The sequence below is a fragment of the Corvus hawaiiensis genome, chromosome 9 (genome assembly GCF_020740725.1).
Source record: "Corvus hawaiiensis isolate bCorHaw1 chromosome 9, bCorHaw1.pri.cur, whole genome shotgun sequence".
Taxonomy (NCBI): domain Eukaryota; kingdom Metazoa; phylum Chordata; class Aves; order Passeriformes; family Corvidae; genus Corvus; species Corvus hawaiiensis.
The window spans coordinates 7,195,903-7,218,658 of record NC_063221.1 but is presented as its reverse complement, the minus strand read 5'-3'; the positions used below and the strand labels follow the sequence as shown (position 1 = coordinate 7,218,658).

Here is a 22,756-nt window from a genome sequence, read left to right as displayed (position 1 = left end):
TGCGGAAAGACTCACAAGCTGCCTTGGTTCACAGCAGGACCTTTCCCCTTCCACCCTTGCACTTGCAAAGAGGAAAGCGCAGATCTAACGCATCCTGAGGCTTATCACATCAAGAGACCAAAGCGTTCAGGCCAGCAGAATGAATGCCTCCGAGATTAATGGGGACTAAAACCAAACTTCTCGTGTGACAAGCTTCCTTCCCTCTACAGCAGCTTAATAACCATTCAGCACCCACATAGAAAAAAAAACTAAAATCCCTCCACCTAGAAGTGCAATTTAGGGGATCAAGCAGTAAAGATAATTTAGATGCAAATTTGGACCACGCTCCTGCCTGGGATCCATCACCTGGGTACAGCTGCAAGATCACAGTGCTTTTTAAGAAAGCTCCTACCTGATCCAATAAAAATCAGAGCATGTTGTTTAGGTTATTTTCCTGTGGCTGTTCAATATCCAGTGTCATGGATAAAACCCTCCATCTAAGAAAACCAGTTGGGGGGGGGTGGAACTACAATGAGAAGCCGTCACACAGTCCATGTAGGGTAACAACCACAGATGGAATGGTGGGATATGCAGAGAGAAGTGGAAGTTGTTTCTGCATTCCTGCCTTTGAGTAACTTTCCAACAGAATGGCCCAAATACCTGTTCTTTCAGGACTTTTTTTTTTTAACAGCATCACTTGAGAGCTGCTGTCATTAAGGTATCTGTAATTTAAAACTGAAGTCAAATTTCAGGGAAATATTTCTAATAAAGAAGGCAAAGGCTTAATTTCAAATACATAAATATGAGACGTTTCCATCTTTTTTAATGCTTCTCAAAAGCAAAGCAAGAGACTCTTATTTACTGAAACATGTTGGGAAATCAAGCTCCACAAATTTGTACATTTCTGTCAACCCAAATGCAAATTATTATTTCTTTTCCTCCTTGAGACCTTTTAATTTGGAGGGGGGAAGGGAAAGACCTCATCCTGCCTAAAGATGTGGAAATGCCAATGTCTCTCAAGCCCCAAAAAAATGACCGGTCCATACCCCATCCCACAGGAATGGAGCATGGCATCTGCAACAGGCAAGAGGAAGGAGTGAGCATCTCCCACCAGACCAGGTCAGCAGCCAGTCTGGGGGTTCAGCAGCAGCCACAGGAGCAAGATACAGGCACCAAACCTTGCATGGGAACTAATCACTGCCCTTAGGAGCTCTCCACCTCCCACTGCCTTACCCACACCACCCAGATCACAGGGAAGCAGATGGAGGGCAGGAATTCCTTACCATGGGGTAGCATCGGGCTGGCGGGAAGTGCCAGCACCTAGGAACCCTTGCCACAGAGACAAACAAAAGCAGCCACGCTCCAATGGCAATAGGGAAGTGTTACTACAGCCACCCACAAAGTCCAGGTAGGGTCACAAGCAATGGACCCCAGTGCTTTTTGGGAGACATGCAGAGATATCTGGGCTCATCCAGCCCAGAGATGCCTGCACAGGGTGGGAGGTGTGCACAGCAGCAGCCAGAGCACGTGGAGCAGGACCCTCACTACCCCAAGTGAGCAGGGCTCAGCCTTTTAAAATACGGACGTGGAGAGCTGAGCAAAGGGAGCCTGACAAAGGGAGCATCCTTTCCATCACTAAAATATCAGCAGCATCGAGCTGTTCTTCGGGAGCTCTCCTGGAGAGACCTTTGCACAGATCCAGGGCTGTTCCTCTCCCTGCACAGTCAGGAACACTCCTCTCTGGCTTTTGGCACCCCATTATCTGAAGACTCCAGCAAAGGAGGCAAGACCAGCAGCAGCATGACTTGACGCCTCCTCGCCAAGGGGTTAGCCCTATCCACCTCTGGCTCAGAGCTGCTGGAAGGGAAAAGGGGTGGGGGGACTGGCAGACAGCACCCCCTGCCCCAGCCAGCCCCACACAAACCTCAACCAAAGCCTTCCCTGGGGATAAGGGGCTGCACAGCCGGTACTGCTGTGTGCAACCTCCCTCCCCCCCGCACCCCCCCCCCCCCCCTTTCTCTCTCCCTAAACTCGCTCTCGGCCCCATCCTACTGAACAATCTCGCCGCGGGCTGCTTTTGTAAGCTTCCAGCCCCAAAAGAAAAATGATGGGTTTGAACTCTTAACCCCGCCCCAGAAAAAGGCTGGAATTAAAAGGGGTTTATGACTAAGTATGCAGATGGGAATACTGTAATAACAACAGGCAAAATGTTTGCCTAGCAGTTCTGGGCTGGTTTCAGAGGGAGGGAGAGAGAGTGGGATGGGGCGGCTTCTGGCTGGAGGATGACGGCACGGAGAAAGAATTTGGCGGCTGGGAGGGAAGGGAGGTTGCTGATAAATGCTGGGGCAGAGGCGAGGAGGGGGGCCAGGACCCGAGCACCACATGGCTGGCACTTCAGGGAGGCTGGCTGCGCGCTGCGGGGTCCTGGCTGGCTGACAAAAGCTCTGCTGCCGAGGAGGACATTGGGGAAGGGGCACATTGCAGCAGAGCTCAGCTCGGGGCTGGCTCAGGACCGATCGCACGCCTTGGGGAACACTGTCACACTCGCTGGGATGCAGAATGGGGAGACTATCAACACAGCAGTGCTCCCCTTCAATACCTCAAATCCCTTCTGATGGCGGTACCCATGCACACAGACTTCTGCCAAAGGGAGAGCCCACAACCTCAAACAAGTGGCTAATTTTTACCAGCAGTGGGACTCCAGGTCTGCTGAAAAGGTGCTAAAACCTTGGTGCCTAAGTCACCTAGGAGGGCATTTTCAGGACATCACCTTCCCCTTTTAGCAACAGGCTGCAGCAAGGCCCCACAAGTGGGAAGCTCAGGCTAGGGGAGACCTAAACCTCAGCCACCGTCCTAGAGGAGTGCACCCCACCACTGGCACAACCTCATTGCAAGATGGGAGAGCACTGCTCCTCTGGCCTCCGATCCTGCACAAGCCTGCTCCCACTCCTCTGGCACCCAGGGATATCCAGGACTCTTCCCCTCTCTGTGAGGGATCAGTTAAGTGAGGCCCCTCAATGGTCCCCTGTCACACAACAAAGAGCCCCTGGGACATGGTTCACAAGACCCCAAAAATGCCTCCCCACCACTGTACCAGGTCAGGCTGCCCCTTGGCACACACAGAGAGGTTTTCTCCATAGCTCAGTGGGGATGCAACTGGTTTGTACCAAACCAGCACCTTCCTGTTCTCCAGATCTCCACAAAGTGCATCCTAACTTCACCCAAGATGCAAACCACTTGCACAACATCACACACAGCTTGGCAGCCACAGGCCAGAAAGCCACCAAACACCCAAATCTTGCAACTTGGCAGAACCCACAGGGCAGAAACTCACGTGTGGCACATGCAAACAAGCCACAAACCCACAGACCTCCCCAGGCCCCCAGAGGGGTCACAATATGGAACTATTTTGAGCAATGCTCCTGCCACAGGCATGAGAACCTTCCCCCCATGCTCACTGGGCACAACCCAGCCTGATGCAACAGCAGCGCTTTGCCAACCCAAGCACCTCACAGGGGTACAGCTTCAGATGGGAACATGCCTCAGCCACTTCCTTGAGGAGGTAAAGCCGCATGCAAAAAACCTCACAGCATGACTGGCAAGGCAGGAATTCCAGGAGACTCCCCAGCTTGCAAGACGGGGGATTTGCAAGCGTCTCCCACTCACCTTTGCTCAACAGGGACCACAGCATTTGCAGCACCAGCACATGGGAGTTTTGACTCAATTGTGGTCACCTCCTGCTGGCTGACCCACTGCATTTAGCAGAGACAGGGAGTGCTGAAAGGAGGCTGTGGATACTAAAAACCCTTGCTACAATCCTCCTCTAGGTCTGACTTGTTGCACTGAGGAACAGAAAGACAGCAGCCCTGCAGAATCCAAGTAAGAGGCATGTGGACACCCCCCCACCCACATACACCACCTAAACGAGCAAGGAGGTCTTTACTTTGACCTCTCAAGCAGAGCAAATGCCTCTGTAAAGACACTTAGGGACTGTCTGGGGGGTCAGGAAGACAGTCACTACTGATGGAGGCGAGCACTGCAAAGGGTGACAGGGCCAGCCAGGCTGTGGTCCCTGCCCACAGCAGCCTGTGGCAGACACAAGCTGCGCAAATGCACAGCTCCCTTCACGGCTGCTGCTCCGCCACCGACACGCCAGGAAGCACTCGGATCAGGTAATGGAGGGTGTAGGAGACTCGTGAGAGGATTCCTGTGAGTCAGCTGAGCTGGCCAGGGCACAGATCAGCAAGCTCTGCAACATCAGCAAATAAAAGAGGGCAAAACCTGGACCACCCCGGCCCCTTCCTGCTGCCTCCAAGATGACCCCCACAAGTTCGGGCTTGAGGAGAGCAGCCAGAGGCATACGGAATGCTGCAGCCAAGGCTGGGATAAAGACTCAACCTGCTATGCCTCGGGGCAAGGAGGTGGTCGCCTCAGTTCCCTGGGGAACACACGGAACACAGTCCTGGGGCTTGCTGAGCAATCTGGCTTCTCTTCTGCTAACACAGGAGACAATATTAACCTTGCTCATTCAAGCCATGAGCAGTCTCTCTCCACATGCAAACTGAACTCAGGAAAGCCTCCTCTCACCCACAGCTTTCAGGCACTTCCCAGGATTTAAGGGCCAAATGTAAATGGTCCTTTCAAAGTCCTTTTCTGACAGCAGTTTTTTCTCCTCTCTCGCAATCACATACTCATGCCTCATACCATGGAGCTGGTTTATGCAAGGGACATTCACATCTCCCTGACAAGAGGGTGGCCTCTGCACCAGCACATCTGCTGGATCACAGCACCTCTTAAGGAACATCCTCGAACAAAGGGTCACCATACATTTTGTGGAGACCTCCTCTCCCTGGAGGCTTGAGAGTCTTACCCTCCAAAACTCTGCCACACTTGGGCTGCAGCCAACCCAGCTTCCATAAAAGCCTCCACAAAATCTCTGCCATGAGGTGCTTCCATCCTTTCCTTGTCGGGGACTTCCAGTTGTCATTATTTTTCATTTAAAAAAAAAGAAAAAAAGAAAAAAAAAAAAAGATGAACCGTGGGGAGGACATCTGGAGGAGGGATAAATACCCATCAGGAGTCATCCCAGTCCTGACAGCTGAATGAGTTAGGCAAGTGCTAACAAACAAACAGGCTAAATTTCTCCTTTCCCTTCCTGACAGGCCAAAGCAAGGCTCCAGAGCACCCAGAACACCAGGCCTGGTCCCTTCCAAGCTTTTGGTGGTAGTGAGAAGGCCACCCTGGGCAGCTGCCCAGCTACACCAGCCTGGACACGCTACCCCAGCACAGGGAGGCCCCCAACACTAAACCGCATCTCTGTACCCCCCTCAGGGGGGTACCACCACCACCCAGAGGAGAGCTCCAAAGCCAGGGGAAATGAAGACCACACCAGGGCAATGCAGCCTTTAGGAACAGTCAGGGTACAGCACCATGCACCCCCTCCTCCCTAGGGCAATACCTCCTGTTCCAGCAGAGAGGCAATGCAGGCAGGCCAGCAGCCTCTGTGCCTCTGATCCGTAATGGCTTGTAGCCTCTTCCTTCCCCTGCTCCCAACACGAGGCACACCCAGTGCTAAACACTGAGGCTAACTCCATCCGGTCCTTCTTCCCTATGTCTATTGTTGCTAAAAATTTATCCAGTTTCTGACAAAAAAAACCCCAATTTTTACACTGCACCTCCCCTCTGCCCTTCAAAGTAAAAGTACCTCTGGTCTTTCCCCAGGGAGGGGGAGATAAGTTTAAACATGAGTCCCCCATGTACCTAGCACTGCTCCACTCCTCCTCCAAGGACTTTCACATAGGCCTGTCCCATCAGCCTGTCTGTGGCATTTGATTTCTGTCTGTCACTAAGTGATGAGGACAAAGGGTGAGGAGTCAGGAAAAGGTCTGAGCTACTTTGTTCATCGTCTGGATACGAACTTTGGATGAACTCCATGGGGAAAGAGAAAAGCCGCATGGAGCGAGATGCACAGTGCACAGCTCTCTCTCTCTCTCCCCTCAAGAGAAAAAAAAAAAAAGGAAAAAAAAAAAAGAAAAGGGAGGCTTGAACAAGGGGAACGGATGGGAGGGAAAGGGAGAGGAGAGCATTCCCCATCCCCATGGCGGCAGGCAGTCCTGAGAGCTCCCTGCTCCGAGGAGACAGAAGGATATTCAAAGCGCCTTCCCAGGAGGCATGTTCAATAAAGCAGGATGCCAACGCAGCCTTTTCTCAAACAAATCTGTTAGCAGCGGGCCAGGGGCCAGCCACAAGGGCTTGCTTTTTAAAGCAACCAAATGGGAATTTCCTAATAAAATTTTTTAAAAAGCCTCACCGTGGCACGGGTAAAGGGAAGCTTGCTGGCAGCGACATGAAGTATTTTACACACAGACCTCTCTGGAAGCATGCAAAGATGAAATACAGTGCAGGGAAGGAAGTTCTGGGATGCAGCCAGGGCCAGGGCACCAAAGCACCCATGTGCTCCCCTGGCACCCACCCGGAGGAGCTGAGAGAGAACACTGCCTACAGCACAGTTACATACCGGGGTGAAGGTTTACAACCACGATTTCTGCTGCTCTGAGCAAGGGAGTAGGCTCAGGCTGTGTTAGGGCAGAAGTGATTACCCTCGTGCTGACCTCTGGGACTTGGAAAAGCCACCACAGGGCACACTTGGCTCCTTTGCTTCACTCCACTTTTCAGAGCTAAACCAAACCAGTTTGCAACTGGAAAGCCCCGTGGTAGTCTTGCAAACATTAGGTAAATCAGCCCCTCCTGGGCAGTAAAGCCACCACACACTTTGTCCTGAATGGCTCTTGCCCAGCAGCCAAGATGCCTGCCCTGGGATGGGACACAGCCTCCGTCGAGGACTACCGATCGGCAGAGCCTCTGCACAAGATGTGCCAAGCCGGGCAGAAAAGTGATTACAACTCTGTGAGCAACTCTGCAGCACTCACAGAGACCTGCTGAGTACTGGAGGTGTCCCAGACAAACAATCCCACCATGCTGCACCAGCATCACCCACTGAACACCAGAGGGGACCCTCAGCCCAGCAGGCTGGCTGGGAACACCAGCTCTGCCACCTTGGAAGTCTCTGCCTGATGTGCAAGCAGCTGGGAATTCAGGGGACATACTGGAGGCTGTTCATCACCAGCCTTCCCTGGAAATCCCAGCAGAATGGGTGAACTTACCCTCCAAGATGGGGAATCCTACATAAGACAGAGACTATGTGGGTTACAGAACCCAGGAGAGCACTTGAAAGCAATATACTGGAACATGCTGGAGACCACCCCACATGCCTTGTCTCTCTACTAAACACCAGGAAATAGAAAACAGTTCCGTACAAGAAAGCTCTACCTGGAAAACAAACACAGCAGCCCAGCAGAAGACACTGGTGAGATCTTCCCAACCAGGCACACAGCAGCAGGCAGAGTCCGCATTCCCTTTCAGGGTGGGAGAAATCTCATCCCTTTCATGGTGTCCAGCACAGGAGAGCTGCAGAGATGGTCACAGCAACCACTATCTCAGCTCCAGTCTGGCCTCTCTGTTTGGGAAGGTAATAACTCACCACCAGAAGCAGAAAGTGGAACAGATCAAAGGCTCAGCTTCACTGACTCACAGCTACACACTGCCCCAGCGCTCCCAACATCCACCCGCTCTGTAGCAAGACAATGACCAGAGAAAAAAGAAGAGAAAAAGGGGAAGGAAGCACACTTCTGAAGGGAATCAACCCATCTGTGGAGGCTGGGAAAGCAAGGTCCTCCCTTGCAGCCACCACCACATCCCAGAGAGGCAAATGTGAGGAGGTTACTCAAGCATCTCAGAGGCACTGCCCAAGACCTCTGATGGAGAAACTTTGATCTCCAAGCACGGCCAGTCCCTGGGGACTGCCTCTAAAGCACACAACACAGCATGCCACAGCAGATCAACTCCATGGAGAAAACTGCAGCCCATTTGGAAGAGCTTGTTCCCCTGCTCACTTCAGAAAGTCCAAAAAAGTTCATCTGGCGGTGGGAGTGACCTGCACCCAGGCCCTCAGCCAAGGTAGCCTGTCTCAAGGCAACAAGCTCCCACCAGTGTGAACCAGACAGAAGGAGGAAAAAAAAATGGACAGGATGTTGACTGGATTGGCCAGCAATCCTATTTGTAGAAAGTGTGGGCTTGGGAAGGTGATGTTGGTGCTGCTGGATCCAGGGCTGTTTTGAGAACAGCAAGGAAGAGAAAACAGAGGGAAAAACTGGGGACTGGGGGGAAAGAAGGTAAAAGAAAACAAATCTGCTTTATTATTGCTTGAAACTCAAGGAGACTGATTAAAGCAAACATCCCCCCTGCCCCTTCCAAATCTGATTCCCATTTGTCTCTATATGGTTATCATTTGTTCTTCATTTAGGTCTCCTCCATGCTCCTTGCCAACTCTTAGGAGCCCTCCAGAGAGCCACCAGGACTGGCTTCCCTTGGGAACCTGCGAGGGCAATCATTGACCAGGGTCAGACCCAGCACCAGTGCCTGTGCACAGGGAGGAGATGCAGCAAGAAGAAGGCACCTGGATACAACTACACACATTAGGCAAGAGGCCAAGGAAATCCTTGGAAAGAACTACCCAGTGGTGCTGATGGGCACCTGGGTGCCTCTGGGGTAGCAGAGTCAGCATTCCCAAAGGGTGAAGCAAAAGCAGTAAAAAAAACAAAGCAAAAGGAACCAAGAAGAGAGGATGCAGCACAAGCAGATCCACCACACCCGCGTTTTCCTCTTTATTAGCAGACAGCCTTCTGATTAAACAGGAGCTTAAAAATTACCCTCATGGAGCTCCTTTCAAACACAAACCATAGGGACCTCTCCTAGCTGCGCAGCTCCTTTCCCAGTGCCAGCCCAGGGATGATGCAACAGCTCCATGGCCACCCTTGCCTGCAGGACCAGTGTCCTCCACCAGCCGTGCCTGCTGCTCCCAACGGGGCATTGGAGCACTGCATCATCGTGGGCTTTTCTGCCCTGGCCTCTGGCTCTCAGACCCCCAGATATGCTTGCCTTTGCCAAAAGACACTTGCAAGGCCTAACCCAACATGGCAGAAAAAGGGAAATAAAAATCTGTCCTTCTACCCATGTGGACTTTGCCACTGCCTCAGGAACATGGAAAGACCAGGAACTTCCCCTACCACCAACCTTTTGTCTCACCTCCTTCCGTATTACTTGAGTTTTTAATGGTAAACAATTCCAGTCTGCCCTTGGGATAGTCTCCCTAAACCTCCAGCCATGCTACCATGCTGCTGCACATCCTACCCTCAAGAGCCCACAAGTGAGGATCCCATGACTTTCTAGAACTGGGTGCAGAAGAGCCATTTCTAAGGAGAACCCCCACCCCAGGCTGCGCACCTGCCTGACATGCACCGCAATCCTATTCAAAAGGAAATACAGCCCCCTCCACCACAATAAAAACCAACCAGGCATCCGCTGCCCAACCGATCCATCCACCACAAGAGGAAACTGAGCAGGGTCTGAGCTCTCCAGAACCAGGGCCAACCCTGCATCCACCCAGTATCAGAGCAGGTCCAGATGGTTGCACAGGTATCATGACATTACACAAAACCATTTTCCCCCTCCTGCTCACTGCCTGTGGAGAGGACACAGTACCAGCAGCTGCTCTCCCTGCTCCCTTCCTGCCTGGAAGGAAAGCAGAGACCCCTGACCTTCTCCAACACATCCTCCCAGCCCCTCCACAGCTTAAGAGCCCAGGTGTGCAAATGTTACCCAATGCCCTAGCCAGGCAGAAAGTAAATTCCAGCAAACGGGGGAAATGCCAGCCTCAGTCAGACACCGGGATGTGCAAATAGCAGCCAGGGACCTTCGGGAAAGGAACAGCCCAGGCCCAGGCGCTCCTACCTATAATCCTTCTCAGGATGCCCTCTCCAGCAGCTTCTGTGGCAGAGGAAGGATGCTAATTTGACTATTTGAGGGAGCAAAAAAAATAAACATTTGCTCTTGCACTAAATGACCTTTTCAGCCACTTGGGGACAGAATTGCACCGGGGCTTTGGAGTGAGCTACAGCAGGTGATGCTTGCTCCCTGCTCCCATGCTGGATGCTTTGTGCCTCCAGATGCATTTAAGGGGTCCACGCCTCCCAGCTACCTCTGCCCACCCAGTAACGGAGCCAAGAAACAGCCCCTTTGGAAAAATCTGTATGAAGTGGAAAGGAAGAAGCGGTCTGCTGAGAGCTCACTGAGCAAAGCACTTCAGATGGTTTCATTTCACATCGCCGAAAGCGTAAATCAGGGAATTGCTCCTCAGGTTCTCCATTAGCAAAGTATATTGCAACTCCCTCCCCATCATCAATACCGATCGACACTTCACATCTGCTGACCAGATCTAACAGCCAGGATTTTCTGGGGGAATAATACATTCAGTGAAAACACCATTCCTGCCACCTGCTCCCCCCAAACACGCAACTGCTCCGGGAGCAGCTCCTCACTCACCATGGGCACATGCACAGCACTATGCCGCAGCCAGAAGCCTCATGAATTCAGATCGGAAATAAAGAGATGACCCCTTCAAAGCAAGGGTCATAAACCCTTCAAAGCACACCTCCAAACAGTGGAGCATGTCTCACTGCCTGTAGCTTCCCTAAACATGAACAAGCACTCTTCTGGAAAGCACCAACTTCACACAAAACCTACCAGGGGGCCCATGTCCTGTGCTATCAAGTCAGGATTGACAGCCACAACCCTTTCCATCTAATTTCTTTCACCCTGTGAACTGCAATCTCTAGCCTTTTGTCTAGAGATTTGCAACAATCAGAGTATTGCAAATTCATCATGTTGTTGCAGTATTTGAAATAATATTTTTGCAATTTATTGCAATCAATCTTGCTATTGAAAATTCTTGCAGTATTATTGCAATGAATCATATATTACAATAATAATTTTGCATATAAGCATGCTCCTCCCAAACAAAAAAATACTAACCTAAAACACTAGCAACCTTCCAAATTAGAGAGTTAGGAGTTAAAAGTCAAATTTACAGCTTAAAGCCAGAGACCGATCCATGCAGAGACTCCAGGTATTGTATCATTCCTAATGTTTCACCAGAGAATCACTGCGGGGGGAGGATGTGTGTGTAAACAAGCAAAGTACACCCACCAGCAGCTCAGGTTTTGAAACATTAATGTTGAAATTAGAAAGGCACATTTAGGAGAGTTACAGGCAGATTCACTTTCAGTTTGGCTCCAGCCCTGCAAATATCAAATGTCAAAAGGAAACAACTGCACTGAGTTAAGAGAGAAAAATCTCCGTGCTGTGGAGACATACCCGGGATCGGGACCACTAGAGCTGGGAAAGGAGCAGCAACCAGCAAGGAACACTTCACAACTGGAAGGGTATTTTTGCCGGGTAACCTGCCACTGCTAATTCTGCTAATCGACATCACTCTGGAATTTGAAAATGTTATCCAGTCAGGAGAGAAACTTGATTTTCCTCTTCTGGTAACAAGGATGGGCAGGCCAGCCAGGTTGGGTGAAATCAAAAATGGGATGTGGAAACAATGAACTGAGTTTCCAGGCTTGTACTCGGGCAAGAAACAAAAATCCAGGCACCTGCATTTAAGCAGGCTGATCCCACTTGCAAAGGCAGCTCTGCTCATTTTTCAACAAGGCTGAAGTAAAAAATGGCAAAGTTATCATTTTAGATTAGAGCTGCTGCTCCTCACAGCACTGGCTCTTCCGAGGGTTTTCCATTCATCAGTATATTTAGGGGGGAAAAACGGGGTTGGGGGGCAGTTGCAAAGAGCCCATCAGCTTTGGGCAAGCAAAAAACTGTTTTGGGTAAGGCTTCTCCTATAAATAAAAGGCTGGGAAGGGAGGGGACAGTGACAACATACGGCTCGCTCAAGGTGTCACAGGGGATTTCTATTATCTGTGCTGGCGGCCTCCCCAAAACACAGAGCACCAGCAACAGCACTCCGTTCCTCAGCGGGCACGGTTTCCCTGGCAGCCAAACCCTCCACCAGGCTGCCCATTCTCTGGCTGCCTTGCCTTCTCCACCAGGAAAGGGAGCCAGGAGAAGTGGCTTTCTGTTCCAGCTAAAAAAAAAAAAAAAAAATTATATATATACACATATGCACATACAGGGGCACAGCTCACAAACACAAGGCCAAGAGATATTACTATTCCTTTTTTTTTTTTTTTTTTTTTTAACTTGACACAGTTGCAAATCAATAATTCCAGGCCAACTGATTCCCAGCACTGGGAGAAAGCATCACCTGAGCCCTTTTGGAGCCTGGCCTGACAACACACACTAATGTATTCAGCCCACAGCCTCCTCAGGCCATGGCTTTCTGTAATTTATCCCTATAGCACCCACCATCCTGGATTATTTAAGGGGGATGCAGCACCTCCGAGGCAGTTTTGAGAAGAAGCTGCCAACCACCCAGCCCACAAAACCATCAGTTTTGGTTTCCAAAAGAGTTCCCAGCAGACGCTCCCCAAAGGTGACACGGATTTCATGGAAAACCCCCACTATCAATGCCACTGGAGCACACAGTGGAGGTGGTCATCTGCAAAGCACCATGCAGCACCTACAAGCACCCAGCACACACAACAATCTGGGATGCTTGCACAGCCCAGGCTCTGGTGGAGGGTGCAGTGTTGGGGTGCCACGTGTGACTCCAGGCTGGCAGCACAGGAGCCAGGCACTGCTCACAAACAGCTTCTCCTACCATAGGGAACACTTGCCAGACCAACCAGATCGGGACCCAGTGTATATTTGAGGAAAGCAAAGGATGCAGATTGAGGTTGGTTTATTAGATTATGGACAGCCCCATGCAAATAGGGCCATATTGATCCGGTCTGCAAACACCTGGCTGGGAATACGAGCAGCCCCTGAGTATACAGAAGCTGCTGGAGATTATTAACCAGATCCATTGCTGTAAATCACATTACCTCCTTCCAAAGCCTGACCCCGCACGGAGTCCCCCTGTGCTAGCTGCTGTATAGGGCACATCCTTGCAGCACAAAGGAGCATGACTTCTCCCTGCACGGCCCCCCAAACACCCGAAGACTCAGCCCAAAAGCATGGAGCCTGGCAGGGGCCTCCTTCTCTGGGGGCCATGCAGCCAGTTTTGTGCAGTGCACCTTCCCCATAGAACTCCCAAAGCAAAACACATTACCAGGAGAAACTCACTGCATAGGGAAACTACCATAGAATGCAAAGCAGGAAGAAAAAAATTACAAATAATAAAAAAGGTGGAAAATAGATAATACCACATCTTCAGGGGAAAACTCACCCCCTACTCCTATTGGGTTCCTCATATTTTGCATCAACTGCAAACCACCCCTGTAGTGCAAGGGCCAGACAAGACAGGCTCTCCTGACTCCCAAAGCACTCCAACTCCAAGCACAGGAAGGAAAAAAAGACAGTAGTAATATGCTTCCCAGCAGATTTCCAAGAGATCACGAAACCCTTTGCAGAGCTTCATTAGCAGAGAAGGCAGCAGTTCTGGGAGTAAAGGAGGAACTGGGGAATAAGGTGCCAAACCAAAGGCAGAGGAGGAATCCTGTCTTCCTCCCTTCTCCCTGCCAAAATCCACAGCTCTGATTCAGCAGAAGCACCACCAGCAGCACAGCCTACTGTATCTCACTGCAAACAAACCCATTTATGTTTAAACCACCACCCTACTCCCCTCAAGGATTGCTGCATGGAGTAATTTCCTTGTGACGGGGAAAAAAAAAATACAAACCATGATGAAATTGTCTCAGTTTCTCTGTGCTTTGTTTACAACCGCTGCCTTCAAACCTAGAGCCCGCACAAGTCCTGCTAACAGGAATAAATCTCGCATTTGAGAGCATTTAGAAAAGCTCTGCTTGCAGACACTCAGTGCTCCAAGAGGGAAATCCTGCTGCAGGTCGCAAATAAGGAAACTTGAACCATTTTTCCCAGGAGAAATTTAGGCCTGAAACATCTTCCGAGTTTCTCATTTGGAGCTACAAGGCCCAATAACAACATCTCTTTCCCCGGACTCACCCACAAACTGACTGCTGCCAGGATCACACAGAGGTGAGGGGGAGATGGACTGGGCAGCAGGGAAGACAGCCAACATTCATGAAAGAGAATGCTCTGGTTAGCAGCTGTTTATGCCCACATCTGGTTCATACAGGTATTTTTCCAGCAGGCATCAATAGTGAACACGGAGACTCTTTCTCCTCCATGCCTTGTCCAGTGCTGTCAGTAGGAATTACCCAAAGCGTAGGCTGCTGGCACTGCACCTTCCAGGAACCCCCCTTCCGTGGACCCAAAGCTACCCAAAACTTGGGGAGGCCAGTGCAAAGAAAGGCTTGGAAACTTGGGAGCACGGGGATCAAGACCTGGAAGACTGGCTCATCCATCCCCTAGGAGCAAAGAGATACGGCTGGGAGCAATGGGACACAGCCCCAAGACCCGCCAAGAGCAGCCTCGTGCTCTGCTGCAATCACAGCGAAGTTTACTCAACATCAGGCACCCACAAAAATCAAGCCTTGAAATAAAAGCAAACAGGTTTGCTCCTGCACACCCCAAATTGTGGGGAATCCCTCAGGAGCAGGAATGCTATGCCAGAGCCAGGCCTGGTTTCTCTGCTTTGATGGCAGGGCCAAGGGGGAGGAGGTGGGAAGAAGAGCCCACTGGCAGCCCTGTTCTTCCCACCTCCTCCCCTGGAGGATTGCAGGAGGCCAATTTTGATTAAACTAATTAAGCCTGCTCCATTCAAAGAGCTCCAACCACATGCTACCAGGGGAGAGGAAGAAAATATGAAATTACAAGGAAAAAAGAGAAGTCTCTGTGCAAGCGTGCTCCTCCAAAGCCATCCCTCCCCAGTAGATCCCTGATGGACACCACCATACTGGAAGATAAAAGCCCAGAAAATGAACTTGTTTTAGAGACAGGTCCAGTCCTGAAGACCCTGCTCTTTCCAGCCACCAGGACCTACTGGGACACATCCCACTTCCCATCAGGATGACTCGTTTCCATTCCCTCCAAGCCAGTCCCAGAGGAAGCCACTCCTCTTGTATTAATTCAGTCCTCCACCAAGCCAAGGTCTACCAAACCATCCCTATCTTCCAGCCCCTTGCACGTTCCCTCCCCTTCTTTCCCTGGAAGACATCAGGTTTCTGGAAGCATTTAATTGTGAGTTATAGGGCAGTGTGGATCGGACTGGAGGCCCTGCTCTCCCAAAATGTTTCACTTCCCCCAGGGCAGCCACACCAGGGACCCTGCAGACTTTGCCTGGCTGGGAGAGAGAAGTATCACTTTTTGCCTTCAAAGCCTTTCAACTGGCAGGAAAAAAAAACAGTAATAACAAATATCAAAGCAAAGGCTTCCTCCCCTTTGAAGGGCAGGAGGGAGAGCAGGCAGGCAAGGGCTGGACCTGCCGAAAGCTGAGCCTGAGCGGGGAGACCCAGATCCTGCAGGGCTGGAGCACAAGCACTTTCCTGCTGAGCTTTCACAGCAGCAGAATGATGCCTTAGGTGCAAGAATTGCATTGAAATTCAAATCGGGGTGTTGAACTCTCTCCTGCACCTTGGGAAACCTCCTCGGTGGAAACACAGGATAAGGAGGAGGGCAGGATTTGATACACCGGGGAAGGGCTGGGGGAAAGGAAAGCAAGCTGCCCCATCCTGCTGTGAGAAATGCTTGAGCCAAGGGGCACTGGGCTTCCCAGTGTACCCCTTCTTAAAGCTCTGCCTCACACCCCAAAACCCCAGCGCCGCACATATCGCATCTGCCCCTCTTCTCCCCAGGCTGCTCCTGGTGGGATTTTACTTGGGGCGTGGGGAAGAGAAGGGAGGGAGGGAAGGAGGAAGAAAAAGAAACCCCATATCATAATTGCTATATTAAAGCGAAATAGCAGGCAAGAATAATAAGAGAGGTGTCAGAAGTGAAATACAGTAACAGACATTAAAAAAAAAAGAAGACTACAGTTCTGCGATGGGGGTGTTAATTGAACATAGAGCTGGAGAGAACAAAGGGGTGTTAAGGAAGAGAAGAAGGGGAAAAATCCTACCTTCCTCCAAAGATCTGATTTGAGTTAAGTTTGGTGAAGATAATGCACAGGGAAAGATAGCTAAGAGGCACCTTATATAGCTATTATGTTCTAAAATTAAAAAAAAAAAAAAGACAACAAACCCCTTATTCAACAACAATTGCACGGCTAATCAGTGCTGTCTAAAAATATTCCACTTCGTATATTCCCCCATTGATGCGATGTACATTTTTCTTTTAATCCTGAATTCCTTCAGCACAGGAGGGAGAGGAGGGTAAGAAAATAAAAATTGCAGGATTTCAAATGCAAAGTCAGAGTCTTTTTAAGAAGTAGAATTTGCCTGATGCCCTCACCTCCCCCAAATGAGCAGAGAAAGTGAAACGATGGGAAAAGCTCTTAAGGAGGAGGAATCAGATTAAATGGTCATATATCCTGTGCTCAGCCTCTCCCCACCGGTCCCCGCTGAACGAGATGGGAGTTGGAAAAGGCTCACAGCTGAAATAGATGCTGCTGCATTTTGACAGCAGATATTTTCCAGTTTGCCATCCAAGGACCCCACGTCTGCGTATGCCTTGCCTGATTCTTCTGCTTAGCTATTCTGCTCATGCAGAGAACAGCTTAAAAAAAAAAAAGCCATACCAAGAGAGAGGGAAAAAAAACAAGGGAAAAAACCCCAAAAAACCGAGCCATAAAGACAGAGCCCCTGCCTCCAAACTTTTATAAATCAGCAATGCAATTTCCGATTTCAATCCCTATTGACGGAGGAATCAATTGTATTTAGGACAACAATGCCTCCCATTTCCATAATTATTATTCCAAAAAGCCAGCCAGCCATTTGAAGGCAGTCCTGCCCCTTCCCTCGCAACAAAGAGACCAACAGCAAGTGAAAACACACCAAATGAACGCCGACAACTTCAATGTATATTTAAGCGGCAATTTTTTTCCTCCCCTACATACTCCTGCCTGGATCAGACCTCTCAACTTTTATTAAACAGACATCACCCCAAAAACAGCAATCTCCAGGTTTGCAGACGAAAGACAACCCACTGAGCTTTCTTTTTTTAATCATTACAATTTTTAGAAGTGCTAATAAATACTTTAAAATAACTAGAGAGCCCAAATGGAAAAGGCAATACTTTGGCCAGTAGAGATGACCTATTTTTCTAAGAACTTTATGGACACTTTGGGTTTGCTCAAGAGAAGGTTAACGCTATGAAATAGTAGCCATAATGTTGCAAGAGATGGTGGTAAAGTCTCCGTAAGGCTCTGGAGTCACTTAAATCAGGCAGCGGGGTAACTGAACGCACATTTCTGCACATCATAACGCCGGGGGGAAGATGTACACACGCACTTTCAAACACCCACCAGTGACCACAAACAACCACCAGGATTTCAAACGCTACACATGCAAAAATCTGGGAAGCTAAATGGAAAGTGGGAAGCAAGAAGTTGGCTCAACTTTCACACTGCTGCCCGCAAGGAAGGGGTAAGCAAACAGACATAGGCAGTACCCTCAGCCCCAGGAAAAACAAGGCAAACGTCCTCCTAGCATTGGGCCCACAAAGCAATAATTTAAAAAATAAATAAATAACTAAATAAACCAAAATCATCTGGCTGTTTGCTTTCTTATGAAGTGTGACTTTTGGGGATGCAGATGGGGCAGAGAGGAGGAGGTCCTTGAATTTGCAAAATGAAATAATTCACCGCAAACATATCCAAGGGTAGATACACAATGCTCCAAAAGCCATCCTGAGTCAACCTCTTTGGAGGCCTCCATAGCACAGCCCCATAGCCAAGGCACAACAGCAACGAATAGCATTTATAAAAATGTAAACAGCCCCAGTTCACACCTGAATATACTCATTTCCAGCAGCATGCTTTACCCTATACCATCTCTTTCCATTTTCCTTAGCAGACAGGAATTACCGCACCTCGTCACTGTGGGTATGCACAATTCCTCATCCCTCCCCAGCTCACCCAGACCTCACAGCATGGCTGAGCTCACTTGGCTTTTCCCACCAAGTTTGGTCCCAGCAGATTCCCCGTCCCCTAACTCTGAGCTGATAGCAAAGCTGAGCTAGGATTAAAGTTACTCTGCCAAAAAGTGTCCCTGCGTGGGGATCATATGCAGCATCAAATACAGCCTCAAACACTTGGAGAAGAGACAGACAAACGTTCTTTGGCTTCCACAGAATTAAAGGAGAAAGAGAGAAGAGGGAAAGGAACTCGATGGCTCTTTTGTGGAGGCACGCAGGGGAACACTATAAAGTCCTGAACATTTATCTCTATGCCAACTCTGTCATGTTACAGCATAAGAACAGTTTGGAGGTTCCCATACCAAACTCACTGTTGGTTATTATGGGAAGTCTGCATGGAAGGACTCCTCAGGAAGGTCAGAGGCAGCCTCGCAGCTGCGAGGACTCCAGAGAGTCGAATGCCATCGGTAGGTGCTTTGTCTGGACTACATGCTGCACAAACAACGCTTAACAAAGGGCCCTCTCAGTCATTTTATATATATTGCAAGAGTCAAGTAATTGTATTTTCAATCAGCTGCTCATGCTGGGAGGTTTTATATATATATATATATATATATATATATATAAAGAATGAAAAAAAAAAAAAAGATACAGTTTGGGTTTCTGAAAGCTGTTCCCCTTTTATGTGTAACTATCAATGTATATCAACTGCATGTGCAATCATATTTATTGTCACTTTCATTCATGTCATGCCCTTGCTGATATGGCTTAGATATGAATTATTGACTGTTTCAGTCCTTGCTGTAAAGAGGGGGGAAGTGGGGGAAAAGTCAAGCACTTTGCAGCATGCTAAAACAAGGCAGCTACAGTGGCATGGGAAAGTCCACGGATCAACTCCGGTCAGCTCAGAAAGCCAACAGGAGAGATAAACCACCCCTCAAATTTCCATCATTCCCCCCACATTTTTTAAAAAAATTAAGACAAAAAAAAAAAAAGAGAAATTCCAACAAATACATAAATAAGTGGTGCATGTTGTTAAATGTCCTTTCCTGAGCATCTGTTGTTTAAGATCACCCTTGATTGATGACTGCTATTTTTTAATTGTTGCTTTTAAAATTTAAATGCCCCCCTGGGATGTGTTATAAGTGTGTTAGTACATGGTAGGAGGTCTGGAAAGTGGGAAACAGCAGAACCAATGCTCTCATGCCATTAGCTTCTAAAGAAGCCTGAGAACACCCGATGCCATAAAACAACAGCACCCTAAAGTAACTAACAATCTAATATACTGCTTTCACTAAAGGCAACTGACAACTCGCTCTTACATGAGCTAGCCTGGATGATTGGCAGACAAGAGCATTTTAAGTCTTTCTTTTAAAAAAAGTAAGAAACCTTTGTGTTTACCTGAATACTAATGGTAATAAAACTGCACAATTTCATTTTGTTGGGATTATTTCCCACACATCCGCTCTGCACTCAGATTTTGTTTTTTAAACAGTGCCGTGTCTTAAAGAAGAAACTAGAGCAAGACAGAGACCGCAAGGAGGTTGATTTTTTTTTTCCCTCCCCAGAAAAAGCAATAAATAAAGAAAGGCTATACAATAGAAAATAAACCACGATATTTTCTCTTCTAGACACAAACCACACCATGCAAGTCCACTGCCAGAAGCATTAAATACCACCGAGTTACTTCTCCCCACTTAAATACTGCTGCATGGGGAGGAGGGGGGGGCCACAAACTTGGTGGAATAAAACCCCCAAAGAGCAAAAAGAAAAATAATACAGAGCCAACAGCATTGATTTCCTACCTGTTTTTTCTTTGATTTCACATAAGACGTTAAAAAGCGCCGGCTTCATCCTGTGGCAGTTTAAAGCATGTTTCCTGGAGAGAAAAGAAAAGAGGGGAGAGTGAGCTCAGGAGGAACAACTTTCCAAATTCACGCGGAGGTGGGGGGGCAGGTTTGAGAACCAAGTGCTGCAAACAGCAACCCACCCAATGCAGGGGAGATGAATGTCACCAGTTTACGAATGGCTTGAAAATTGCCTTTGCCGCCAAGCAGCTCCACGGCCGGCGCAAGCCAGGCAATGCTCCACGGCAAAGCCAGCAGCTTTTGGGAGCCAAGCTTGGATCAACTGTCTTGTTCAATACAGACAGAGCACCGGGCTCTCCCCGTCCCCCACCTCCAATATTACACCAGGCCATGTGCTCTATTAGGCTCGACCTGTAAGGCAGAGGGGCAATAAACTCCTCCTTGCCCCAGTGCCGGAAACATCCTCTGCTTAGAGCTGTCAATTCAGGGAATTTCAGCGCCCAGCTTGGAGCACAGAAAGACGTACAGAGAGAGAACCCCATTCCTCTGCCTCCATGCTACTTACATCCAGGTTATTTGCAGGTGTTAAAATTTAATTCTTTACAACTGGGACAGTAAACACATTAAAAATCACAGCTGGCTGCTTCTGGGAAAGGGAGGGAATGCTATTCAATGCCGCTCCTTTCGGCTGCTGTTATTCCAGAGCTGACCGCTCTCCTGTGGGTTTTGAGGACAGACTTTGGGGAGGGGGTGTTTTAATTGGCTGGTTTTAAAATCCACCACGCGCCCACTGAGGCAAAGAAACAGTATGATTTAATTTTTTCTCTTAAGCCATAGGGTGATTTTCAGTTGTATACAGGGCTGTTGCTATCAGGCACCAGTTACGGGGATTTCTGTTTACCAACCGAAATTACACGCGAAAGACGATGTGAACATCTGGCAAACATTCACACTACTTACCCCACCACCCACAACATGTTAAAAAGATTTATATATCTGATGAAGTCTCTCAAAGGTATATACCCTTGCAGAACCACAGTGTTCCCTTATCAGCACACCCAGATGGGTGCAGACATTTGGGTATACACAAATCACATAAATATGCTGTAAGGGCCCTCCTACAAATAATGCTGGCACTTTGCATCTTCTCAAAACTTAATTAAAAAAAAAAAAAGAAAAAAACGAACAAAAAAAAAAAGAGGCAGCAAAACAACCGTGCAATAGTAGGACTGAAGGAGGAAATGCAAAGCCAAACATTACTGATAAATACAGTGTGTTTGCCAGCTCAGAAGTAAAAATAATAATAACTTACAAAAAAAAAAAGAAAAGTACTGTGAGGAAGCAGCTGAAATAGACCAGCAAGACAAACCCATAAAGTCTTCTCCTAGCTCTGTTCTGCTTTGGTTTTATTGATTTGATTAACTACAGTAAATTATCCAAGCAGGAACACACACGATTCCTGCAACTTTCCAAAGGAAGAGCCCCTCACTGCCCCGGGTCTGGCCGGGGAGAAAGTGAATGATTTCCTCCTCACGGCTACGCTGCCCCTGCAAGAACATAAGAAAATGAATAAAATCAACCCTGCACCCAGCCTTTTTGGTAAGCAGGAGCTCCACAGAAGCTGTGGAGACAGGGACGATGGAAGCTGAGGTTTGGGGGTACTTTTATCCTTCTCGAAGTTCTTAAGTGAGTTTTGGGGCTGTGCGGTGCGTTTTTCCAGGAACAATGTATTCTAGCAATCTGCTCCAACTCGGGGCATAAATATCAGGAGGAAGGACAACACACCAAGCAGCTTTACAGCCCAGAAGAAATATCGAATGTAACCCAGGCAATTCAGGGCAACTTTTTTGTTTTAATTCCTTCATTTGAGGGGTTTTTTTTTTTTCCCCCTCCCTTAACTTTTGGTAGTGCCTCTGAAAGTGCGCATTAGGTTTGCACTCCCCAAAGCTCAGGGCAATTCAGATACCGGCTCTTACAGCCTTATTTTTCCTTTTTAAATACCTCTGCAATTAAGAACGAGGAAAAAAAAAAAAAAAAAGGCAAAGCTTCTATGAGCATCTTCAAAGCGCAGAAACACGCTGAAAAATAACACCACTACAGGGGCCTAAGAAAGAACATTATTAGCAGCCCTAAAAGCGGGGCAGCACTTCGTGGGTCTTTCCGAGGAGCCCGGAGCAGAGACCCCCCCACACGCCGAGCCTGCCCCAACCACCACCGCACTGAACCCCCACACCAAAAAGGCTGGGAAAAGCCAGGCCCAGTTTGTGAATGGAGGGAGGGGGCAGGCTGCGGGCGCGGCGACCCCTCGAAACCGCCACGAAGTTAGGAGGTGGGAGAAAGATGGGAAACAATAAGGGGGGGGGGGGGGGGGGGGGAGGGGGGTGTTAACCGCTCCCCTTTCTTTTCCTCTCCCTCCTTCGCCACATTTCTCGGCAGGAGGAGCAGCAGGACCTCCGTCCGCCCTATGCGCCCGCGGCCGGGCGCGCTCCCCCCGCCGGACAACAAAGGCCGGGCCGGGGCGCGGGGGAAACTTCCCGGCACCTGCCCCCCGCTCCCCGCCGCTCTCACCTGGCCTGCGCCTCGTCCAAACTCTGGTCCGTGATGGTCATGATCTGCTGTAAGATGTCTCCGATGTCCTGCTTCCTGCCTGCCTCCCCCTCCGCCCCGCCTGGTCCATCCTGCATGTGCTGGGACAGGCCCGGGTGCCCCGGCATCCCCACCCCGCTGTGCGTGTGCATCAGCCGCGGCTGGTCATCCATCGCCGGCCGCCGGCCCCGCTCCGCCGCCGCCTCCTGCCCTGGCTGCCGGGAGCGGCGCGGCTGGGCTGGCCGCCTGGCTCCTCGCTTTCTTTTCTTGCTCGCTTTCTTCTTCTTCTTTCCTCCCCCCCCTTCTTCCTCCTCCTCCTCCTCCCCAGCCTCTTCCTCTTCGCTTTTTATTTATCCTTCACGCTGGCGCCCGGCTCCGCGGCGGGGAGGAAGAGGAGGAGGAGAAAAATGAAGGGGGGGGGGGGGGGGGGGAGG

The 22,756-nt window shown here is 49.4% G+C and overlaps 1 protein-coding gene across 2 annotated transcripts in view; it reads right to left on the bottom strand.

Annotated features, from left to right (window-relative positions):
* PBX1 (PBX homeobox 1) overlaps positions 1 to 22,756 on the bottom strand; it is a 130,286-nt gene extending 107,530 nt beyond the window's left edge. Inside the window, exons 1-2 of one of the 2 annotated variants that reach the window (XM_048312504.1) lie at positions 22,305 to 22,756; positions 19,734 to 19,807 (exon numbers count right to left, since the gene is read on the bottom strand). In XM_048312504.1, the coding sequence (XP_048168461.1) occupies positions 19,734 to 19,807; positions 22,305 to 22,495 (265 nt within the window). In that variant the 5' untranslated portion in view covers positions 22,496 to 22,756. The remainder of the gene's footprint in view (positions 1 to 19,733; positions 19,808 to 22,304) is intronic. The other variant, XM_048312503.1, reaches the window with a different exon arrangement.